Genomic DNA, 20,245 nt, shown 5'->3' with positions numbered 1-20,245 from the left:
ATCATATGCTTCCCACACAACTTGCAACTCAAATTTTGTTTATTGAACCCCCCCATCAGGTTTACCATATTCCTATATATGATCCAAATGTCTCAAACTCAACTCAACTCAATGAAACAATAATGGCAAAAAAATACACTCCCTCCCGCTAACAAAATCATGAAAAATAAAAGGTGATTGAAACCCAAGGAAAAACTAAGAGAAACAAAAAACACAGGGACGACTTTGATGCCAATACTTGCAAGTGTGCATCTTGTTGAGGCAAGTTGGTCCATAGTGCAACTTTTTCTGAGATGGCTCCTAAATATTGTCATTTTTTCCTCCTTAAACTTAGGAATTTCATTCTCCTACTCCTCTGCTCTCTGACCCCTGGCCTTTGTTTGCAAAAAATGAGGCAAAAAAACAACCAAAAATTAACTTTATAAACAAACTTGGGTGCGAACGACCCAATTTTTGGATTGTGCCACAATATTATTGTAATTTTTACAATAAAAATGTGATGCTTTCATGGTGCAAAATAATCACCGAAAATATCACCATGTGGAAAATATCCCGATGCCCTGATAATATTGTGATATTATCGCAATGTTCACAACACTAGGTTATAGTACCCATTCCGCTTTTTTAACCATCTAGGTAGAGCCCAGGCCAAGGACAGCTCTAATGTTGAATGGATGAACAATCTAATCACCAGTGGAATCCTGTCACCAAGAATGTGAGATGATAATACCTACTTTACCTAACTACCATAAGAACACGTTATTACTCTAAAATGGTCATTTAAAATATTAAAATCACTTTATTATAGATTGAATCCTACTGTTGAAGTGTTGATACACCAACACTGATCCCTTGCCAAACACTCTGGACAGAATATTTACATTATGAATTATTCCTAGTTAACCGTGATGTCTATTATATGCTAAATTCAATTCTAGCATCATTCAAAGCTATGACAAGATCACATATGATAGATCTGGTATTTAATGTGGGCGATCATTGTTCTGACGAGTTATATTAATTGCAATTGACATGAGCTCATGAGCACTATCTGTGTGAATTGCTTTCCAAGTTTGTTTGTCTTGACATATACCTATAAAACACGTGCACTCACAAACTCAAAATGAAATCTTGGCACCACCACTGTCTAGAAAAGAATACGCATTAATTCTTGTCCACTTCTTGTACAAATAAATCATTAAACTGAATAAAATTAATAATGCAAGTTGACAGGCTAATTACACAATCACAGCTGTGAAAGTGAAAAGCTTCAAAGCTCCTCCTTCGAAATGTTCAGTGATAACAGCAGCACGAGTGCATTACAATCAATCAGAATACATTGGACTAAAGAACATTCGCAATGCACAATCTCGTCAGTTGTCATCCATGTGCTAGCTCCTGAAAAATTGAGTTAATATTTTCACCTTCCAAAAAATTTCAGGACTGCAAGTCATCATGTAGAGGAATCACAGAGAAAACAATCATGAGTGATATCCTCCCAAAAACCTATGTTCCTCTCTTTTCAATGTAATATTGCCTTCAATCCAAAACCGGTGCCAAATCTGTGCATAAATGAACCAATGTTCTTTGGTAGTGCCCATAATACTCACAAACTACTGAAACATCTTCCTTTTGTTGATTCAAATCACCAGGTAAATCCAAGCTGTTGGCATTTCCTTGAACTTGGCTGTCTGATTTGGGCGATGCATTACATTCAACTCCAGATTTTTGGGATGTAACTTTCACTTTGATTTCGTGACATGCTAGTAGAAACATGGCTGCTGTGTCAGGTTCTTGTGCATCACGAAGAACTGCCAAAACCTCATGTAATGCACCGGCAGCAACATACAAAAGCATTGCCCTGCAAAAATGAGAATTCCTTCGAATGAATGTTTTGTTTGGTACGTTGTAATAACTATGCATTGAGTGGCCAGTAAGCAAAACTCCTAGAATCTATATAATACCTCCAAATGTTATGATCATTTTGAAGAACATGATCAGCCCACCTTTGCAAGACCCTGCAATGAATCAAATTCTTAGGATCAAATACACCTAAAAATATGGCCATATTATAATAAAGCATAATCTTTTATGAAACAAACACACAAGGATACAGAAGGTAAGATTCAGTCATCAGGAATATTAAATAGAATCTGGTCATTATCAATATTAGGTGGTCGACTAGCTAGAATATACCATATATTTAATAGCCTTATGAGCAATTAGTTTATAGAAAGTTGAAACATCTTAGAAGACTACCATGGAATGAATTTTGTAATTTTGATCTACGGAACAGTGAAAAGAATCATTGAATCCTTTAGAAGCACTTGAAAAGAAATGTGCCTTCACCTTAATGCAACCAGTACCATGATGGAAAGCCAAACCCATTTCCTTTGGAAGAGGTGAAATTTTAAAGCTTATGGGTGCGGCGAGTATAAATTAAACACTAGGCAACTCAAGAGGTCCTACATAGGTATGCCAGAGTCTAAAATATTAACATAAGTCTGTTTACTCAAGATATTCCCTATGTCATAAGTTCATAATTTAAGAAACAAAACCAGAGGAACTGCATACACAACACAATATTCATAATCAAAGGTAAATATACACAACCAGTATAAATGTTCTCCACCTAACCACGTGGATGAATGTTGTTTCAGCCTTCATCAATATTTACAAGTCGTCAAAGCACTACCCACGTGTCTTACACATTACACCACGTGGATGAATGTTGCTTTAGCCTTCATCAATATTTACAAGTGGTCAAAGCACTACCCACGTGTCTTACACATTACATAGAGCAATGGCCACTGGCTACTAAAAGTCTAAAACAACACAAAGGAAAATAGATACACAAAATTTGTATAGATGGTGTGCACTGTTTTCCCTCATTTAAGCATGAAGCTTACACTAGTGAAAATTTTCACTATGTTTGTGATTTTTTCCACAAAGGCAGGTTTCTGTGATAAGCCAAACTTGGCTGAAGAGTTAATAACCAAAAGACTTGGAATATAAAGTAATCCATTAAAGATCAAATATAATATATTGAATAATGTATGAAAGAGTGATCATGTCATGGGAGTTAACCTTCCTTATATCCAAGGGACCACGGATAGGATTGCGAGGATTCTGAAAAAATTTGATGTGCCCGCAACTTTTAGACCTCTTAATACTATCCGTAGCTCCCTCAGGTCTGTAAAAGATCCTATTGACCCTAAAGACATGAAGGGCGTCTATGTCATCCCTTGTTCTTGTGGGATTCCATATATTGGTGAGACAGGATGCTCTATCAATCAAAGGATTAGCGAGCATTCAGCCGACTTGAGGCATGGTAGGACCAAATCCTCAGCCTTGGCAGAGCATGCCGAGAAGACGATGCATCATGTATGTATCGAAGAGGCTCAAGTCATTGCTAGAGTTGCTCAGTTTCACCATCGCAAGTTTAGGGAGGCCCTGGAGATTGAAAAAAGGCCAAATAATCTTAATAGGGATGATGGCTGGAAGATCAGCAGCTGCTGGGTCCCAGCCCTATCTTCCTAGCCTCCGCGGTCCCTTCTTGGTATGGTCTCAGTGTTTCTTGTTTCCTTTCCTTAAGAATTGTTTCCTCTGTGTTTGTGGTTTTTTTTTTTGCTTGCTTTTCTCTTGATTTGATTTGTTCTTCTTTTAATTATCGCCCTTATGGTCTTGATTTAGTCCCCTCTTTTTCCCTTTATATTCGAAGATTATTAAATTTGGCAACCTGGGAATATTTAGCATATTATATGATTAAGAATAATTGAACTATCCTTAGATTGTAAGGTAATTACTTAACTTTTTATTAGCCTTATATTTTTAACATCCTTATGCTATAAATACGTGTATAATTAAAATATGCATTTTTCTTAACTAATCAATATTACTTTTCATTTATTCATTTGATTAATTTTGATTTTTTGTTAGTTCTAAGTTAATTGCACTAACCTTAAGAGATAGTGTAAGATAAAAAAAAATTTATAATTATATAGGTTTGGCTGATAATTGATATAGATTGATATAATATTTTAATATCTAAACCTTGAATAAAAATTTATTAGAATGATTAGTTATTAAAGAATTTTAAATTGATATATTTATATATATATAATCAAAAACATATATATATATATATATTTAAACATTAAATATAATATTATTAGAATGTTAGGTATGGTAATATATTAATTTATATATATACCTATTTGTTTATATATATATATATATATTTAATATTTTAAATAAATAAATGGTTTAGTTTTGATAACTAACCATTGATCTAATTCAATTTTTAGTAAAAATTATAGTTTTCTAATAATTTATATAAATAATTTAAAAACTAAATATTAAATATAGTATTATATTAGGTATTGAAAAATATTATTATATATAATTATACATTAAATATCTAAATAGTTTAATATCCTCTGATCTGGGTAATTTTTGCCCAGTTTACTTAGCTCTAGAAGTATAATAATAATTATAAAGAATATTAATATTAATTTAGTTAAAGGGAGTTTGACTGGGTCCTTAAGTTGAAAAATAGCCGTTAGTCTTTTTAGCCATTGGAGTCTCTGCTTGGACTATTTAACTCGCTATACTGGATCTGTATCTTCAACTTGTCCTGACGATGAACCACACTAGTTGGTTCGAAACGCGTCGACAAATGATCAATTATGTGATTTCGCCAAAAATTTTTCTAAACAAGAGTGATATCATGGTTACAAATGAGGGCCCTGTATATATGCCTAGCTGGGATGCCCTTTCATGAACAATCATGCCATTTTAAGGCATGTTCCTTCATAATTATTAATTATACTTATTAATTATACTTATTAATTATTATTATTATTTTATCCATATTTCTGTTTATAACATTGTCTTTCCCTTAGAAATGCTTTGTCCTCAAAGCATATTGATGAAAAGGCTTGATATGTTTTTCTTTGTATTGTAATATTTTCACAATTTTCCTAATTCTTGGAGTTGTCATCTTCAATGATACAAGATGATATGAACCTGTAAGTATCCAGAAAAATTATCAAAAGAAAAAATGACCTAACCATCTGAATTCGATCTTCTGTGGAACATTGCGCTTATAGGCTCTCCAATATGAATTGTTATCATGAATCTTGATTTAGCTGGCATCTATTTTGAATGATGGTGATACAATGACTGGTCAAGAATTTGGTTTTATGATGAGGATGTTGATAAGGTACTATTGTAATATTATTTTCCTTATCGTGTTTGTAGCTTTTTCTTGGTTTATTTTTGCTATATGATCTTTTGCATGTATTGATGTTGCAAGGTTGATTTTTGGAACTTCACTTGGAATTTCCGTCATTTGTACTACAACATCTGAGTATGTCTTTACTTCGGTTGGATTGGGATTTTTCTACATCGTAACATTAACTGGATTAATAATTGTTCCCCTTTCTTCAACTTGGATATTTGATCCAAGCTTGTTACTGGATTTTTCTCCAAGCTTGCTCAGTGTATTCAAATTTTGATGATCGATTGATTCTAACACAGTTGTTGTGCAAGCATTGAGGTAGACAAAGTGCCTCATATATCATCATTTTGAAAACCAAAGGGAGTGCTGCTGTGTTTTTTTGCCAAATAGGATGGCACTAAGGCTTATCTTTAGATATTCAAAGGCATTCCTTCTCTTGGTCCAGTTCTTAAGAAAATATGCTCTTTGTTTACATAGGCAATGAAGTAACTTTGAGTTTAACCTAACAAGGATCTTCCTAACTTCCACAAAGTACACTGAACCTTGGCAACGAACCGAACAGTTTAGGACGTTATCAGCTGGTTTGACCATAAACTGACTGGTTCCATCCTAAACAGGCCGGTTTGGTCCGATTTTTGTTGTTTTTAGGAGAAACAGGCCCTTAAACTGGGTTCTTTGTTTGGTTTGACCAGGTCGCCCAATGAACCAGTCGGTTTGACTGGTTTCCGGTTCATGCCAGCCAATTTTTAAAACTCTCTCTCTCTCTCTCTCTCTCTCTCTCTATATATATATATATATATATATATTCACAGTAAAACCTCCAAGCGGACCCACCTGAAGGGATATCACAGCCAACCGACTCAACTAACAAAATCTAACCCTAATGGACCCATGTAGAATTGAACCCGAGCCTCATGACAGGGGGGCTTCAACCAACTGGGCGACCCATCAGGGCTATATATATACATATATATATTCTTCATTTTACGTTAGGCATATAATAAACTTCCTATTTATATATAACTTCTCCTCCATTTTTATAATTAAAGTATATAAAACACTTTAGGAAGTTTAAATACTCTTGTTATATATTTTATAATTTGATGTTTTAATATGTTTGATTTACTATAACTAAGACTTTAATCACTACTTTCTCTCACACCTGGTTGTATGGTACCTCCAATTAATTTGATGTATGAAAGAGGGGTGGTAGTGAGTTAAATTATGTACAAATAACAATACAGATGGCGTATGGATGGTGGAAAATTTGGTTCTGCGATCCCTGGGGGGGGGATGAAAATGGTATAGTTGATGTACGGATGATTGTAGAAAGTAAGGTTGGGTACAAATGATGTAGTTTAATTTTAATTGAAATGATATGGAATTTACAGTGAGGCCACTGGCACAGCGTGTGGTTGCCAAGCACAACATGTACAACTATATGGTGGAACACACTAGAGTTGCGGCTACAAGTATGGATGACAATTGCTGCAGGCACCATGGAATTCTACAACAATCAAATGGTATACTATATAGCAATAAAATTGCGTAGTCCTAGGCGACGTTTTCGCCTGGAAAACAATGGAATTTCTGGCACAATTTTGACAAAATTCGGCAGAAATTTATGGATATCCGAGTTACAGTTGTCAGGATTTTGTGTGCCCCATGGGTTTTTGATGGTGCTGAATTCATTTTCACCATCTAAAAAACGATTCAAACACTCACATAGTCATATTTTTTGAAAAAAAAACATATTTTGGTGAGAAATGGTCATCTAGGCAAATTGTCACCTCTATAAACAATGCCGCAATCAAATGGCACAATGGCAATTTTTGACAGCACAGTGACAACAGTTGATACACAATGGGTGTTGCATGGTGGATGTGTGGGTAATATCACGTGATAAAACTGAGCATTTACAACACTCGAGAATCCTAAGTGAACTTCAGATGAATGTCAAATGAATTTCAGAAAGCAATAAAGTGATAGACAACAATAATAACACAACATAAAATATTTTATTAACCAAGGACGAACTTGGAAATATTTACGTACTTTAGGGCTGATCTTGGCAATGTTTACATATACCTTATAGACCTAGCATGTGTTCTACCACTTTAGGTTCATAGATATACTCTCATATACCTGCGCAGGCTTATCAAACTCAGATAGATCTTGCCTATTAGAAAGACACAGAGCTCAGACAAAAGGGAGCTTGAGAGACTGACCCTAAGACTTCTGATAGACTCAAATGAGGAGGATCAATGGACTCCTTATTTATAGAACTTTGCGGGACCAAAGAGCATCTTCTCGGGACATGAAGGATTGACAAAAGCTATAAGAACTAAAGATTACATATCTAGACCTTTTTCATCAATTCTCTGAAATGTGGGTCAAACCACATCAAAAGTCGGAGAAGTGCTCCGAGTTTCAGATATTCGTCCAGAAAGTGGCTGAAAGCAAATCCAATCAAAGATTTATCGGGAGCAAAGACTCCTCCACGTAGTCAAATTTTTAAAAGCAATTCTTAATCAGATATCATTCTAGTACCAAATCTTCATCCATATGATCCGGTCTCCCATGCTTTCGAATAAAGCTTCTGAATTACAATTGGTCATCCTTGAAGCATTTAGACAACTTTCCTTGTCTTTACTAGCCATTGTAGATGATGGGCTATATACATACAGAGGACTTGTTTCTCGTCCATCACCTCAAACTCCTGTAGATCCTGAATCTTGTACAAACATACACCATGTGTTGCATGTTCTTGCCAGATTAGACTAATATCTCGAAAGATATAGGTCAAATCATTGCTCGCTTGTGCAGCAGTTACTAGAGTTTGTCCATAGATTATATCTGGAATATTGATAGAAGAAGTTGGATGGGATCTGATTTCGGGTACTAGCCTGGTCAGACCTGATGTAGGTTGCAAATTCATATCTAATATCTGTGTGCTGCGCAGTTGCCATGTTGGCCTCCAATTTACTTCATATTGTGACCAATGCATTTCATCAAGAATTTCTCTTAAATGTTCACTATTTTCTTTCCATTCTGTTACGATAACCATTCAAGTACTGGCTTGCATAATGTTGTTCACTTGGTCACACTCTCTTGATGAATTGTCACACTCGTCTAATGGCTTGGTATGCTCGTTTAACGGGTTGGCACGCTCGCTTGATGAGTTGATATGCTCGTTGGATGAGTTGACACGCTCGATTGTAGACGTTCTGTGCTTAAAAAATAAGGGATGCAATTTTTCGTTTCTTTTATATGTTCAATATCAAACTCAAAGTTTGAGAATAAAGCTTGCCACCTGGAAAACTTTGCTTCACCGGCCTTTTTAAATTCTTTATGCAAGACTTTGTTCATAGTTGCAGCATCTCTTCTTAACAGGGCCCTTTTATTAATTAGATACATCTGAAATTTATTTACTGGATTTAAAGCAACTTTTATTTCTTTATCTATTGCAGAATAGTTCTTCTCTGCATCTTCCCATATTCTTGAATTAAACTGGATGATTTCTTCTTTCGGTTTGCCATTCTTATTTCTACCTTGCTTTAGTCATGCTCCACACCCAATGTTGCTTGAATCTGTCTCCACTATTTTTGGTAAGTCATCATCTGCAACATATAATATTGGAAATGTTTTTACGTTTGCTTTAATATGTTGCACTGCTTTGGTATGTGCTGGAGTCCATGGAGAACGGTCCTTTTTGAGTCTGTCATTTAAAATTCTTTTGTCCTTAGCATAGTCCTTGTAAAAATGACTGACATAATTTAGACTACCCAAAAAATTTTGGAGTTGGGTTTTGTCTGTGGTCTTGTTGGGGAATTTGTCAGCAAATCCTATGGCACGCTATTGCAACATCGACTGGCTATTCAATATTGTATGACCAAGAAATCAGATGGAAGTTTTGAATAATTCCATCTTCTTTTTCGAGATAACCAATTCAACATCCTTTATAATCTGCAGGAACTTGTTCAGATGTTTAAAATGTTGATCCACTGAATCTGAAAATAGAAGGACATCATCAATTTAAACTATCAACTAGTCAAAATATGGTTTAAGGACATTATTCATAACCCTTTGGAATTTCACTGGGGTGTTTTTCAATACAAAAGGCATATCATTCCATTCGTAGTGTTCTGTAGGCACACTGAAAGCCATTTTGTATTTATCTTTTTCTTTGACAGCCACTTGCCAGAATCCAAATTTAAGATCAAATTTTGAAAATATTTTTGCTCCTGAAATTCTATTCACTAGACTGGACTTGTGAGGAATAAGATATGTGTCATCAACAATAACTTGATTCATAGGTTTATAGTTTAATATTAGCCTTGGAACACCTCTGACTTGCTCAGAATGTTTGTTGACATAGAATCCATAACAGTGCCAGGGGCTTGTGGATTCTCTGATTAGTCCCTTTTCTCAAAAGACCTCTGATTTCCACTTCGCAAAGTTTTATGTATTCTGCATTCATGGGGATTGCTGTGCTTTTGCATGGTCTTCCTTCTTAGGCTGATTTGTAGGGAAGTTAAACAAAATATTTTTTCTTTTCCCAAAAAGCAGTAGGATTCTCTGAGCATACTTGTTGTTCAAATTTGGACTGTAGATGTGCTATTTTTTTCTTGATCTGTGGATCCTACGATTGATCCTCAATCTTTTGATTTGATTTCATCTGTTCAGTTCTTCTATCCTTTTCTCCTTTTTCTCAAGCGTTTGGGCTACCTGCACCATTGTTGACAATTGAGTAGTAGAAACAAATGGCAAAATTACCTTGGTACCATGGCTAGTTTCATTTATTCCTTTAATGTTAGGAATAGTAATGAAGTATGCTGATTTTCCATCAGGCATCTTCTCAAAACCATGAGGTTCAACAACAACTAAGAAAGGAGTACCAAGAATGCATGTTACTGGTACCTTTGCAAGTAGAAATTTCATATCAAGACAGTGATGGCCAAAACATGGAGTGGCTTTCAGAACTTCACAACTCATTTCCATTGTCTTATTTCCAGGACCAACTACTGAATGAGTTGTTTTACTCCAGTATCTGGATGGGATAATATCTTTGTTCAAGATATTCAGATAAAACCAAGAGTCTATCAGGGCTTTGGGCTTGAAGCCTCGACCTTGAATTTTTAATTTGATCAGAACAAGATATTTTTGGTGTTGAATGGCCAAGATTCTCACAGCATTTAATCCTTCAATGTTATTTTTTTCAAACAGATGAATATTAGGAATTTTTTCTAAGGGCATGTTACCCACCACCAATGGGTGACACCCATGGGAGAAAATTTTCTCCTCCATTTATCTTCAACCAGCAGTGCCTTGCAGCCACCAGATAGCTCAATGTGCCACCATTCTCCACCACCTGGGCCAACTTTTATGTGCCCTTGCCCGTCTGTTATGATCGTATGTTTGAAGGTGGGCCTTCCAACCCCAAAGGTATGGCTTTTCATTAAGTAATTGGGTATCTTTGCTTACTTATCATGAAAACATCTAGACATGAATCAATGGGGAGATTCGGTGGAAAGAATGGGCTTGGTTTGTACTCTTGTCCCCTTGTCCAACATAGTGGTTAATCTTGTATCCTAGTCCCTTGGGATCTCCTTTATTAGCTACTAGTTTTAGGAATGGCAGTACATGGGAAACCCCGATTTTGGTTGCATGGTCCCACTTCCTGACACCACATATATCACTCCCTCCGCTCATTATAACCCCTTTCCACATATTTCCCATCTGAGTCCACATTTGTCCATTGGGTCTGTTAGTGTCAGTCTTTCCAGCCTTCCTACAGTGATCAAATGTGCTCTTACAAAGTGATTTTGAAGTGTCAAGGTCAAATTTTGTCATTTCAGTGAGTCTTCAAGCAAAATTTGGTCACTAGGCATTAGGTCTAGGGTTTGCTCTCACTGTTTTCAAAGTTGTCCAAATGGTGGTCCATGTCATTATTCAGCTGAGTCTATCATCATTCATAGGGTTTTCATTATCATCTCAGTGTCTAATGAGTCATTTCACACCTTGTCCATGCTTCAGTTGCCACCCAGGCAAGGTCATTTCCCTCTCCTAGGGTTTTGAAGGAAATTTCTCTTGGATGGTCAAATCATCGGCAAAACTTGTTTCCTGATGTTCATACACCTTCCCCTATCCTTAAAGTACCTTATCAAACACTTCCCATCCCTTAGATCCGCCAAATTCCTCATTTTTGCACAAACCCTAGTTTCTAGCTACAACCTGGCAATTTTCTAGGTTTGGCCTGTGTTTTGTCCTTTTCGACCCCTTCCCCTCACTCAATCTCTGAGATTCCACTTTCCCCTGCTTCCTAACATCCCTCCCCACTCCCAAAAATTTCCCCAAGAATTTAGAAGCCCTCTATCCCCTTCATTTCGCTCCATTTCGACAAAATCCCTTGTTTCACACATCGGGACAAGTTTCACTCAAAAGCTGTTTCTGAGCAATCAAAGATGAATTTTGCAAAAATGAGAGAGGTTTTTGTCCAAAACATGCCAAGGAAGAAAAACCTCTTTCACTTTTTACACAGGTGTCATGGTTTGAGAGAAATGTCAAAAATACCGGCGATAACGAAGGTGCTCCAAGGACGGTTGGCCAAAGCACAAAAACGAAGGAAAACGCCCGATCCACTCCAAATTTTGGCCAAAGCCTCTTTGACTGAGCATGGTACTTGATTGGGGACTCTCAGCCCAAATTTCAAGAAATTTGGAGAAAATTTTGTCATTTGTGAATTTTTGTGCAATTTTACAGGTTTTGGAATTTTGAAAACTTGGCATTTTTGGAAAGGGCATGCAAAGAGAAAAATTACCAATACTTGGGAGAAGCCTGATTTTGAGATTTGAACCTCCAAAAGCTCAAAATACATCAAAAAAATGACTTTCTGCCCACTTTTTGAGTTGCAGAAAGTGACCTTGGGAGAAATGGTTTTTGAGGGGGAAAAACAACTCCAAATTCAGAAATTCCACTTGGGATGGAAAGTAGACAGACCAAGCTTTCCAATGAGCCATCTTGCACCTGATTTGGATCAGTGGAACCCACTCAAAAGTAGCTGCAAAAGGGCGCGACCATTTGAACAGGGGGCGCGACCATTCGAGCCAGCTTTGCCAGAATTGACCTTTTTTGTCAAAAAACACTGTTTTGACTATGGTTGACCATTTTTACTTGTAGATGATGGGTAAATGTAATATTTTCATGGCACTTTGATAGATTTTATCTCTCTTTACCCTTCTAGAAGCTTCCTTGATGTAAAAAGTGAATAATTAATGCATGAATCAGTTAGCTAAGTAATAGAGGCAAGTTGTTGGACTGCCTATTATCTAGTGCTTAATTTAGAATTAGTTCAAACTGCCCCTAGGAAGCTGAGCTCGACCCCTAGAGGTGGGGAAAGGAGTTAGATGGTCTAGATGGTCTATATTATGCTCTCTCCTTCTCATTTTCATGGTTGGACTCTTGTGGGAGAAACATTATTGTGTATTGTACATCTATTTCTGCAATTTAAGGAAAGGAAAGCCAGGGTTTTGCAGATTTCATTGTGGATTCTTGTGGATCATTGTGTTGATGGTGTGTCTTCTAATTGTTACTGTAAGTTTGTTTATGTGTTACATCTCTCTTTCTTTGCTGCTATTTGAACAAGATGAAGTGATAAAGTTTGAATTCATGCATGCCATGCTCAGCTTTTAATTATGTTCAATATCTATGTTTTCCACTGTTTAAAGAGGATTCAAAGTCCTTGTTTGCCCTCTTTAACCTCCTCTCTTTCTTCCCTGATCACTCATCCAAGCCAAAGGCATCAGCACAAGTTCCTACCTTGCCCCAAAGAACCCCCTGCAAAAACTGAGCCCAATCCCCGCACCCTGAATTGCACTCCCTCCAATTGCCACCAAAAACCCCAAAAATCATTAAATCCAACCCCCCTATCAATTTACTAGCCTAAAATCTTTATTCTTAATTGGTCAGCCTAATCATATTGAAAGATCTATCAAATCTGACCCGAGAGCGCCTTCTCATACCTCGTAGGGCTAGCTACGAGGTGAAATGGTTTGATGTAGCCTTGAGAGTTTGTCTATCTCAGCCTAGGTGAATCTCAAGCGCTAACAGGGTCCACAAGGAGTTAGCCTCCCCCTCCCCTTGTCAACACTTTTGGTCGGGCCTGGAATGATGCCCCGGAGGTTGATGCAGCTAAAAGAAAGTTAAAAGCATAATTTGGCCACTTACAACAGGAAATGTACCATAAAATGCAAAAGATGGTTGGGACATAAAAATTTAGCACATGGGCAAAAGCCAAACATGAGCTCTACCCCTTATCATTTTGGCCATCACCCTAATTCCTAGGGCCCCTCTATGAGCCCCCTGCATCTGTAAGGAACCCATGATTGTCCCAACCCCTGGTGGGTGATGAACTGCCCAACCTTAAGGGTGTAATCACTGCTATATCTTACGCATCATGCTCTCATTCCCTTGAGCATTGAGCAATTTAAAGAAAGTAAAATCAATAAAAGGAAAAAGGCATATGAAGAAGGGTGGAAAAACAAAGGCTGAGGTAACTCATGTACCATGATTGTTCCCTCCTACATCTATGGCATATGCACCCATGTGTGGGCTTCTCTCATTACAACTACCCTTGTACCATCGCATGAGGCTTGGAGCCTTCCCTTGCTACCCCACACTGTTTCACCATTATTTCACATGACACCTGCCATTTGATGGGTGTACCATGGACCTACCACTCCCTTAGATGTTGAAACCACCTAATATGGTCCTTCATTAACCTCCCTCTTGAGTCTAGTGGCACTTGTACATTCTAAAGCCCACTTGGAAGGGCATGCCACTATGAAGTGTCCACATGGGAGGGCTTGTATCATCATTCTTGCCCTTATGGATGGAGTATCGACATGTTTGATCTAGTTGGAGACCTATGAGACCATTCACTGTGCCCCATAGCCACTTGGGAGCACAACAGATGTTTTGCTTGGAAACCAAGAGCCAACCCCTTGGTTATGATTTTGCGAGCCCTCTTCTTCATTTTGGCACATGGAGACATATATTGGCCTTCCAACGGCCCTTTGCACCATGATTATATCATTTCGGCCTCATTAGGAGGGCTTTATTGTATTTTTGGAGCTATTTGGTGGGCTTGTCACCAATTTTAATGTTGTTTTACACATTAGTCACTTTTAGGGATTCATTAGGCTAATTAGACCCATTTGAACTATTGAAGGCTCATATAAATTAGAAATAATTCTCATTTGTTGAACATCATCACTTGGATTTGGGATATCTCTCTCTAAAGAATTTGGACCTGCAATTTGTGGAATGATTTGGATGATTAAATGCATTTTGAGGTGTGCAAAGCTTTCACTATCTCTCTTGGAGCTTCTCTTTGGAAAGATTGTGGATGGATATACTCTTCTTTCTCTTGTAAGTGCAATATAATGTTATATTTATGTTTTAATTAGTTTCGGATGCATGGAATTATTTTCTTATGGTCAAATAATGTGCCCTAATTAATGTGAATTAGTGGAATCATTGAAACTATTGAAAATTTTTGCGTGTTACCCATTGGCCAAAGAATGAATAAATGAATGTTCCTAGAGGATAATGTGTTGGAAATAATACTGAGAGGGGGGGTGAATCAGTATTATCAAATCAATAATTTAATTTTCAAAACTGATTTGTATACGCTACTTTAGCTCAGTGAACTAGCATGTATACGCAACTGTACTTAATGTAACCAGCGTATATGCAGAGATCTTTTGATTTACCCAAATTATCATGTATTGAACTTTAATCAGTATATTAGCAATTCATTAGACAGTGTGGTAAAAACAGATTAAAGCATCACACATAAGCAACACACATGAACACCAAGATATAAGGTGGAAACCCAATGTGCGTGAAAACCACCTGCTACTATCGTCTCTGTCTTCTTTTATTAATAAGAAAATTTTGTTTACAATTTTTGTACTGGTGCAGTCTTATACCAGTACGCAGTTTTCTACCTGCATAAGGCTACAACCTTCTCTCGTTCTCCAGCTTCTACTGGAAGGGAGCCACAACCCCCTAGCTCTTGTACTAGCCGTTATGTTTGCTTAGTACGTAGGCACCGACCTACAGAAGGCTACGACCTTCTCTTTCTCTTCCAGGGACCACGTTTCATAAATTTTCAGATTGGATCCATCAACAACATCATAAGTGTAATTCAATCATCAAATATATCTGCATCAACCAATCACCTTTGAACCAACCACAACCAAATCAATCAATTACTTTGACAACCCATCAATCTAATCATTCAGAATACAGTAACCAAAACCCAGAACTCTGCAACAGCAAACAACAGCGACTAAAACATATTTTATAAGGTATACGCTACTTTCATGTGCCGAAACTATGTGTATACACGCTTTCCTCAAAGCCAACCAGCGTATACATCTGCAAATATTAATTCATAATTCTACAACTATACCAAACTTCAGTTATACCCAGATCATATCATTTACAAAATAATATATGCGTCAGTATTCAAATCTAGAATATTCATGAGTAAAAACACATAATGATAGTTCATTTTACGCCTTAAGATCCTGATCCATCATTAGATCTTATCCTCCATCAACCGCTAAGGTTCCTCCTTGGTTCAGATCCAACAATGCACCATAATCCAATAACTTGCATACTAGATCTCACATTTCATCAGATATTTAATGCTTGTGTACTTTGGCCTAATGATCTTCTCCTCCTTTTATAGTTTTAGGCCTTTCTCAATACCATGGACCAAAACCACTTAGGACCAATACCTTGGATCAAATACCTAGGGTCAATACCTCGGATCAAATACCATAGACCAATACCATGGATCAAAATACCATGGACCAAATACTTCGGACCCAAACTTAGTTTTCCAAGGTATATGTGCTTTTCTTTCTGTGAAAGTGTGTGTGTATGTTATATGCTCCTTTTGTTCTGTTAACCTACGTGTATACGCGGATTGGTCAATGGTGAACCTGCGTATACCTCTCTTTCTTCATTCTGTGAAGACTGATCTGTAATTCTTTGCTGTTTGCCTGCTATACTCTGATTCCTTGAAGCTGCCCTGCATTTCATTCTGTCACATCTGATATCTCTTTTGTAGACTCATCTAGTTGCCATATACATGTGAGTTGTTCTGCTACAAGTGGGTTGCCATCAAGTACAACACATACATCATAATGCCAACATAATGTGCATTTGCATCCTTGAAACTCCATAACATTTGTCATCGAAGTATAAAAGTCTAAAGTTGTTATGTATTTGTATCCATTGTTAGTGAAGTTGCTTCTTTAGGCTTGCTTGAAGAACAAAGTTTCATAAATAGAGATCATTTTGACACTAATCTTCCCAATAGCTAGGCATTGGTCCTAGATCCTTGTTGATCACATCAACTCAATAAAATATCATTCTTTCACCTCTTTTCTTTTTCCCTCTATGGATAAGGAGATATTCTAGGGCTTGGTGCAAAATTTTAGGGAGGAGGAATTTTGGGATTCCGTCCAGACAAATTTCTTCATTTGTGTCTTCTCTAGGCATCCTCCAGTTTTGAACATATTTCGATGATGGAATTTCAAATAAATTGATGCCCTAGGTATCACACCAAGTGGGAACCCTTGAAGCTACCTTGGGGCTTTCTTGAAGGTTTATGCTTAACTACTTGTTGAAGTACATCATACAAAACCTTTTCTTTTAACTACCCTAACCTTGGATGAAACCATTCTTTGGAATATATCTCAACCCTAGGTCTCGTGTAGCCATATATTACAAGGGGATTTTCATGGAAAGCATTACTAGCTCCTCCCAAAGCTTGCACTTTGAGCCTTCCCATTGAATGAGCCACCTTGCGTCACTTCAAGCCTATCATAAAGACATCTATCACAAGTGAGAAATACTGGGACTCCTCCCGTCGGTGAAAACCCGAGAAGAGAAGGGGACTTTTGCTGTGGTGACAGTGGGCCTTTGTCCCACAATGTTGTTGTACCCTCTAGTTTTAGCCTACAAACTAGGCTTGCTAGTTTGTGCAACAACATTTTTGGCGTTGTTGTTGAGGACATGAAATGTGTGTAAGTTCGCATACGACATTTTTGACATATCTTTCGGCGACTCCATTGGAAGAACGAAGCCCTAGTTCTTCATTCAACTCCAAAGTCAATGCTTGTAGGTTGAAGCAAGCATCTCTTTAGGCACCTTTGAATTCACCCTGATGACTCCTACATGATTAATTCTTTGATGATTTCCCTGCCTTGGACATTGTTCGCATTCCTAGACGCCCTAAGCATCTCACCTAGACTATCATATGTGGAGTGCCCAAGTTTGATGGTGATCCATTATCCACAGTTGATCATGTGGCAAGATATGTCACATATGCCTCAAAAGTTGAATTGGTTCATCACGATGTTCTCATGAAGCTATTTATGAGATCCATCCACGGTCATAAGTCATGGTTACATAATTGCAAACCTAAGAGTATCTCATCTATTGTAGCATTCTTCGATGGCTTTCTTGAACATTTTTTGGCATGCCAACCATTGGATATTGAAAAGGAATCCTTCATTGAACATCATGAAGGTCTTGAGAAAAATGGTCCCGCTCCCCCTTTGAACTTTGATATCAATGATTTCTTACATATTGAAGAGGGGAATGGGAAATTCACGGGCATCATTTTGACAACGACCCTATCTATGATACTGATGATGATGATATCAATAGGACCCTTGTCTTTCCTCACAATCCTAGGGATATAGTTGAGTCTCATGTGGACCCTTTCCTCAACCCTTCTTACACTATCACTAATAATGAGGAATCCTCTCTCTCTCCTAAGTATGATCATCATGGGCAACCTACTTGTGTCTCTCCATGTCATCAATCTCCCTTTCTTTCTGATCATGACCTTGTGGTGGCCACAAAACCCGATATAAATGATAGGGATCATGATGAAGATGATATGCCTGAGGTTGCCATCCATTGAAGATTTATGAGCTTGATTGTTGATATCTCTATCTTTTGGTTGAAGGAGAGAATCCTATGGAATAGGTTGCATCCCTTTATTCCCTTTTCACCCATGATCTTCCATGTGTGGTCATTCTATTTTCCCACCTCCCGCCCTTGTGACCTTCCATATGGCCATTCCTTCCCACACCTCTGGATTTATTGCATAAGTAATCATATAGGCAAGAATTCTTATATTCATCTAATGATATGTTGGTTGCATTGGCTATATGATTACACTTAGCATTTTCTTAATGTAATATGCATGTTAGGGTAGGATGCATTCCATGTTGATTTTGCATTAGAACTAACATCATACTATGTTACCATACTAGATTAGGTGTGTTTAGCTTAAGATTGCATCTAGCATTGAATGTTATTTCCTATTGATTTTATCGCCTAACAAAAGCACGGGCGATCATAGGACGCGGTAAAAACATGTTGCCCCGTGTGCTTAGTCTTTGAAGTGCAGGTAACAGGTCTACAGTCCCAAGAGATTGTTGGTGTTCTCATGACCTCCCTGTTTGAGTACATTCGTGCACTCTACTAAGAGTTCATGTCCCAGTTGGAGCTAGATGTTACCCACCACCAATGGGTGGCTCCCAGCGGAGAAAATTTTCTTCTCCATTTGTCTTCAATTGATAGCCAACAACCCCTTGCAGCCACCAGATAGCTCGATGTACCACCATTCTCTACCACCTGAGCTAGCTATTATGTGGCCTCGCCCATCTGTTATGATCATTTGTTTGAAGGTGGGCCTTCCAACCCCGAAGGTATGGCATTTCATTATGTAATTGGGTATCTTTGTTTACTTATCATGGACACATTTGGACATGAATTAGTGGGGGGATTTGGCAGAAAGAATGGGCCTCGTCTGTACTCTTGTCCCCTTGTCCAAATTGGTGGTTAATCTTGTATCTTAGTCCCATGGGATCTCCTCTTTTGGCTACTAGCTTCATGAATGGCACTACATGGGAAACTCTGATTTTGGTTGCATGGTCCCGCTTCCTGACACCACATATATCACTCCCCCTTGCTCATATATAACCCCTTTCCACATATTTCCCATCCGGATCCACATTTGTCCATTGGGTCCACAAGGAGTTAGCCTCCCCTTGTCCACACTTTAGGTCGGGCCTGGAACGATGCCCCAAAGGTTGAGCAACTAAAAGAAAGTTAAAAGCATAATTTGGCCACTCACAATAGGAAATGTACAATAAAATGCAAAATATGTTTGGGACATAAAAATTTAGCATGTGCGCAAAACCCAAACATGAGCTCTACCCCTTATCATTATGGCCATCACCCTGATTCCTAGGGCCCCTATATGAGCCCCCTGCATCAGTAAGGAACCCATGATTGTCCCAACCCCTTTTGGGCGATGAACTGCCCAACCTTAAGGGTGTAATCAATGCTATATCTTACGCATCATGCTCTCATTCCTTCAAGCCCCGAGTAGTTTAAAGAAACAAAAATCAATAAAAGGCAAAAGGCATATGAAGAAGGGTGGAAAAACAAAGGTTGGGGTAACTCATGTACCACGGTTGCTCCCTCCCACATCTATGCACCCATGTGTGGGCTTCCCTCATTACAGCTACCCTTGTACCATGGCATGTGGCTTGGACCCTTCCCCTGCTACCCCACTCCATTCCACCATTATTTCACATGACACCTGCCATCTGACAAGTGTACCATGGACCTGTTATTTGATGGGTATACCATGGTCCTGCCACTCCCTTAGAGGGTGAAACCACCTAATAGGGTCCTTCATTAACCTCCCCCTTGAGTCTGGGGGCACTTGTACATTCTAAAGCCCACTTGGAAAGGCATGCCACTATGAAGTGTCCACTTAGGCCCCTCATTTGTAAGCTTATTTATTCAATTAAGCTAATGAATTGTTTTACTAGAAGGTGAGGAGATGCATTAGATCTTATACAAGATTGCAGGTGGGTCTTCGCCTTGGGTTTGATCTCC

General features: G+C 37.9%; 1 protein-coding gene across 1 annotated transcript in view; it reads right to left on the bottom strand.

The window, feature by feature from the left end:
* Window positions 1-1,148: 1,148 nt before the first annotated feature.
* LOC149167818 (Transducin family protein / WD-40 repeat family protein) overlaps window positions 1,149-20,245 on the bottom strand; it is a 310,212-nt gene continuing 291,115 nt past the window's right edge. Inside the window, exons 19-20 of the mRNA XM_089433175.1 lie at window positions 1,965-2,018; window positions 1,149-1,861 (exon numbers count right to left, since the gene is read on the bottom strand). Coding sequence (XP_089289301.1) covers window positions 1,540-1,861; window positions 1,965-2,018 — 376 coding nt within the window. The 3' untranslated portion in view covers window positions 1,149-1,539. The remainder of the gene's footprint in view (window positions 1,862-1,964; window positions 2,019-20,245) is intronic.

This window comes from Pinus tabuliformis, chromosome 5_1 (genome assembly GCF_031772625.1).
Source record: "Pinus tabuliformis cultivar Carrire ecotype Pingquan chromosome 5_1, CPIR1, whole genome shotgun sequence".
In the NCBI taxonomy this organism is placed as follows: Eukaryota; Viridiplantae; Streptophyta; class Pinopsida; order Pinales; family Pinaceae; genus Pinus; species Pinus tabuliformis.
Note: the sequence above shows the minus strand (reverse complement) of the source record. Positions and strands in the feature narration are given on the sequence as shown.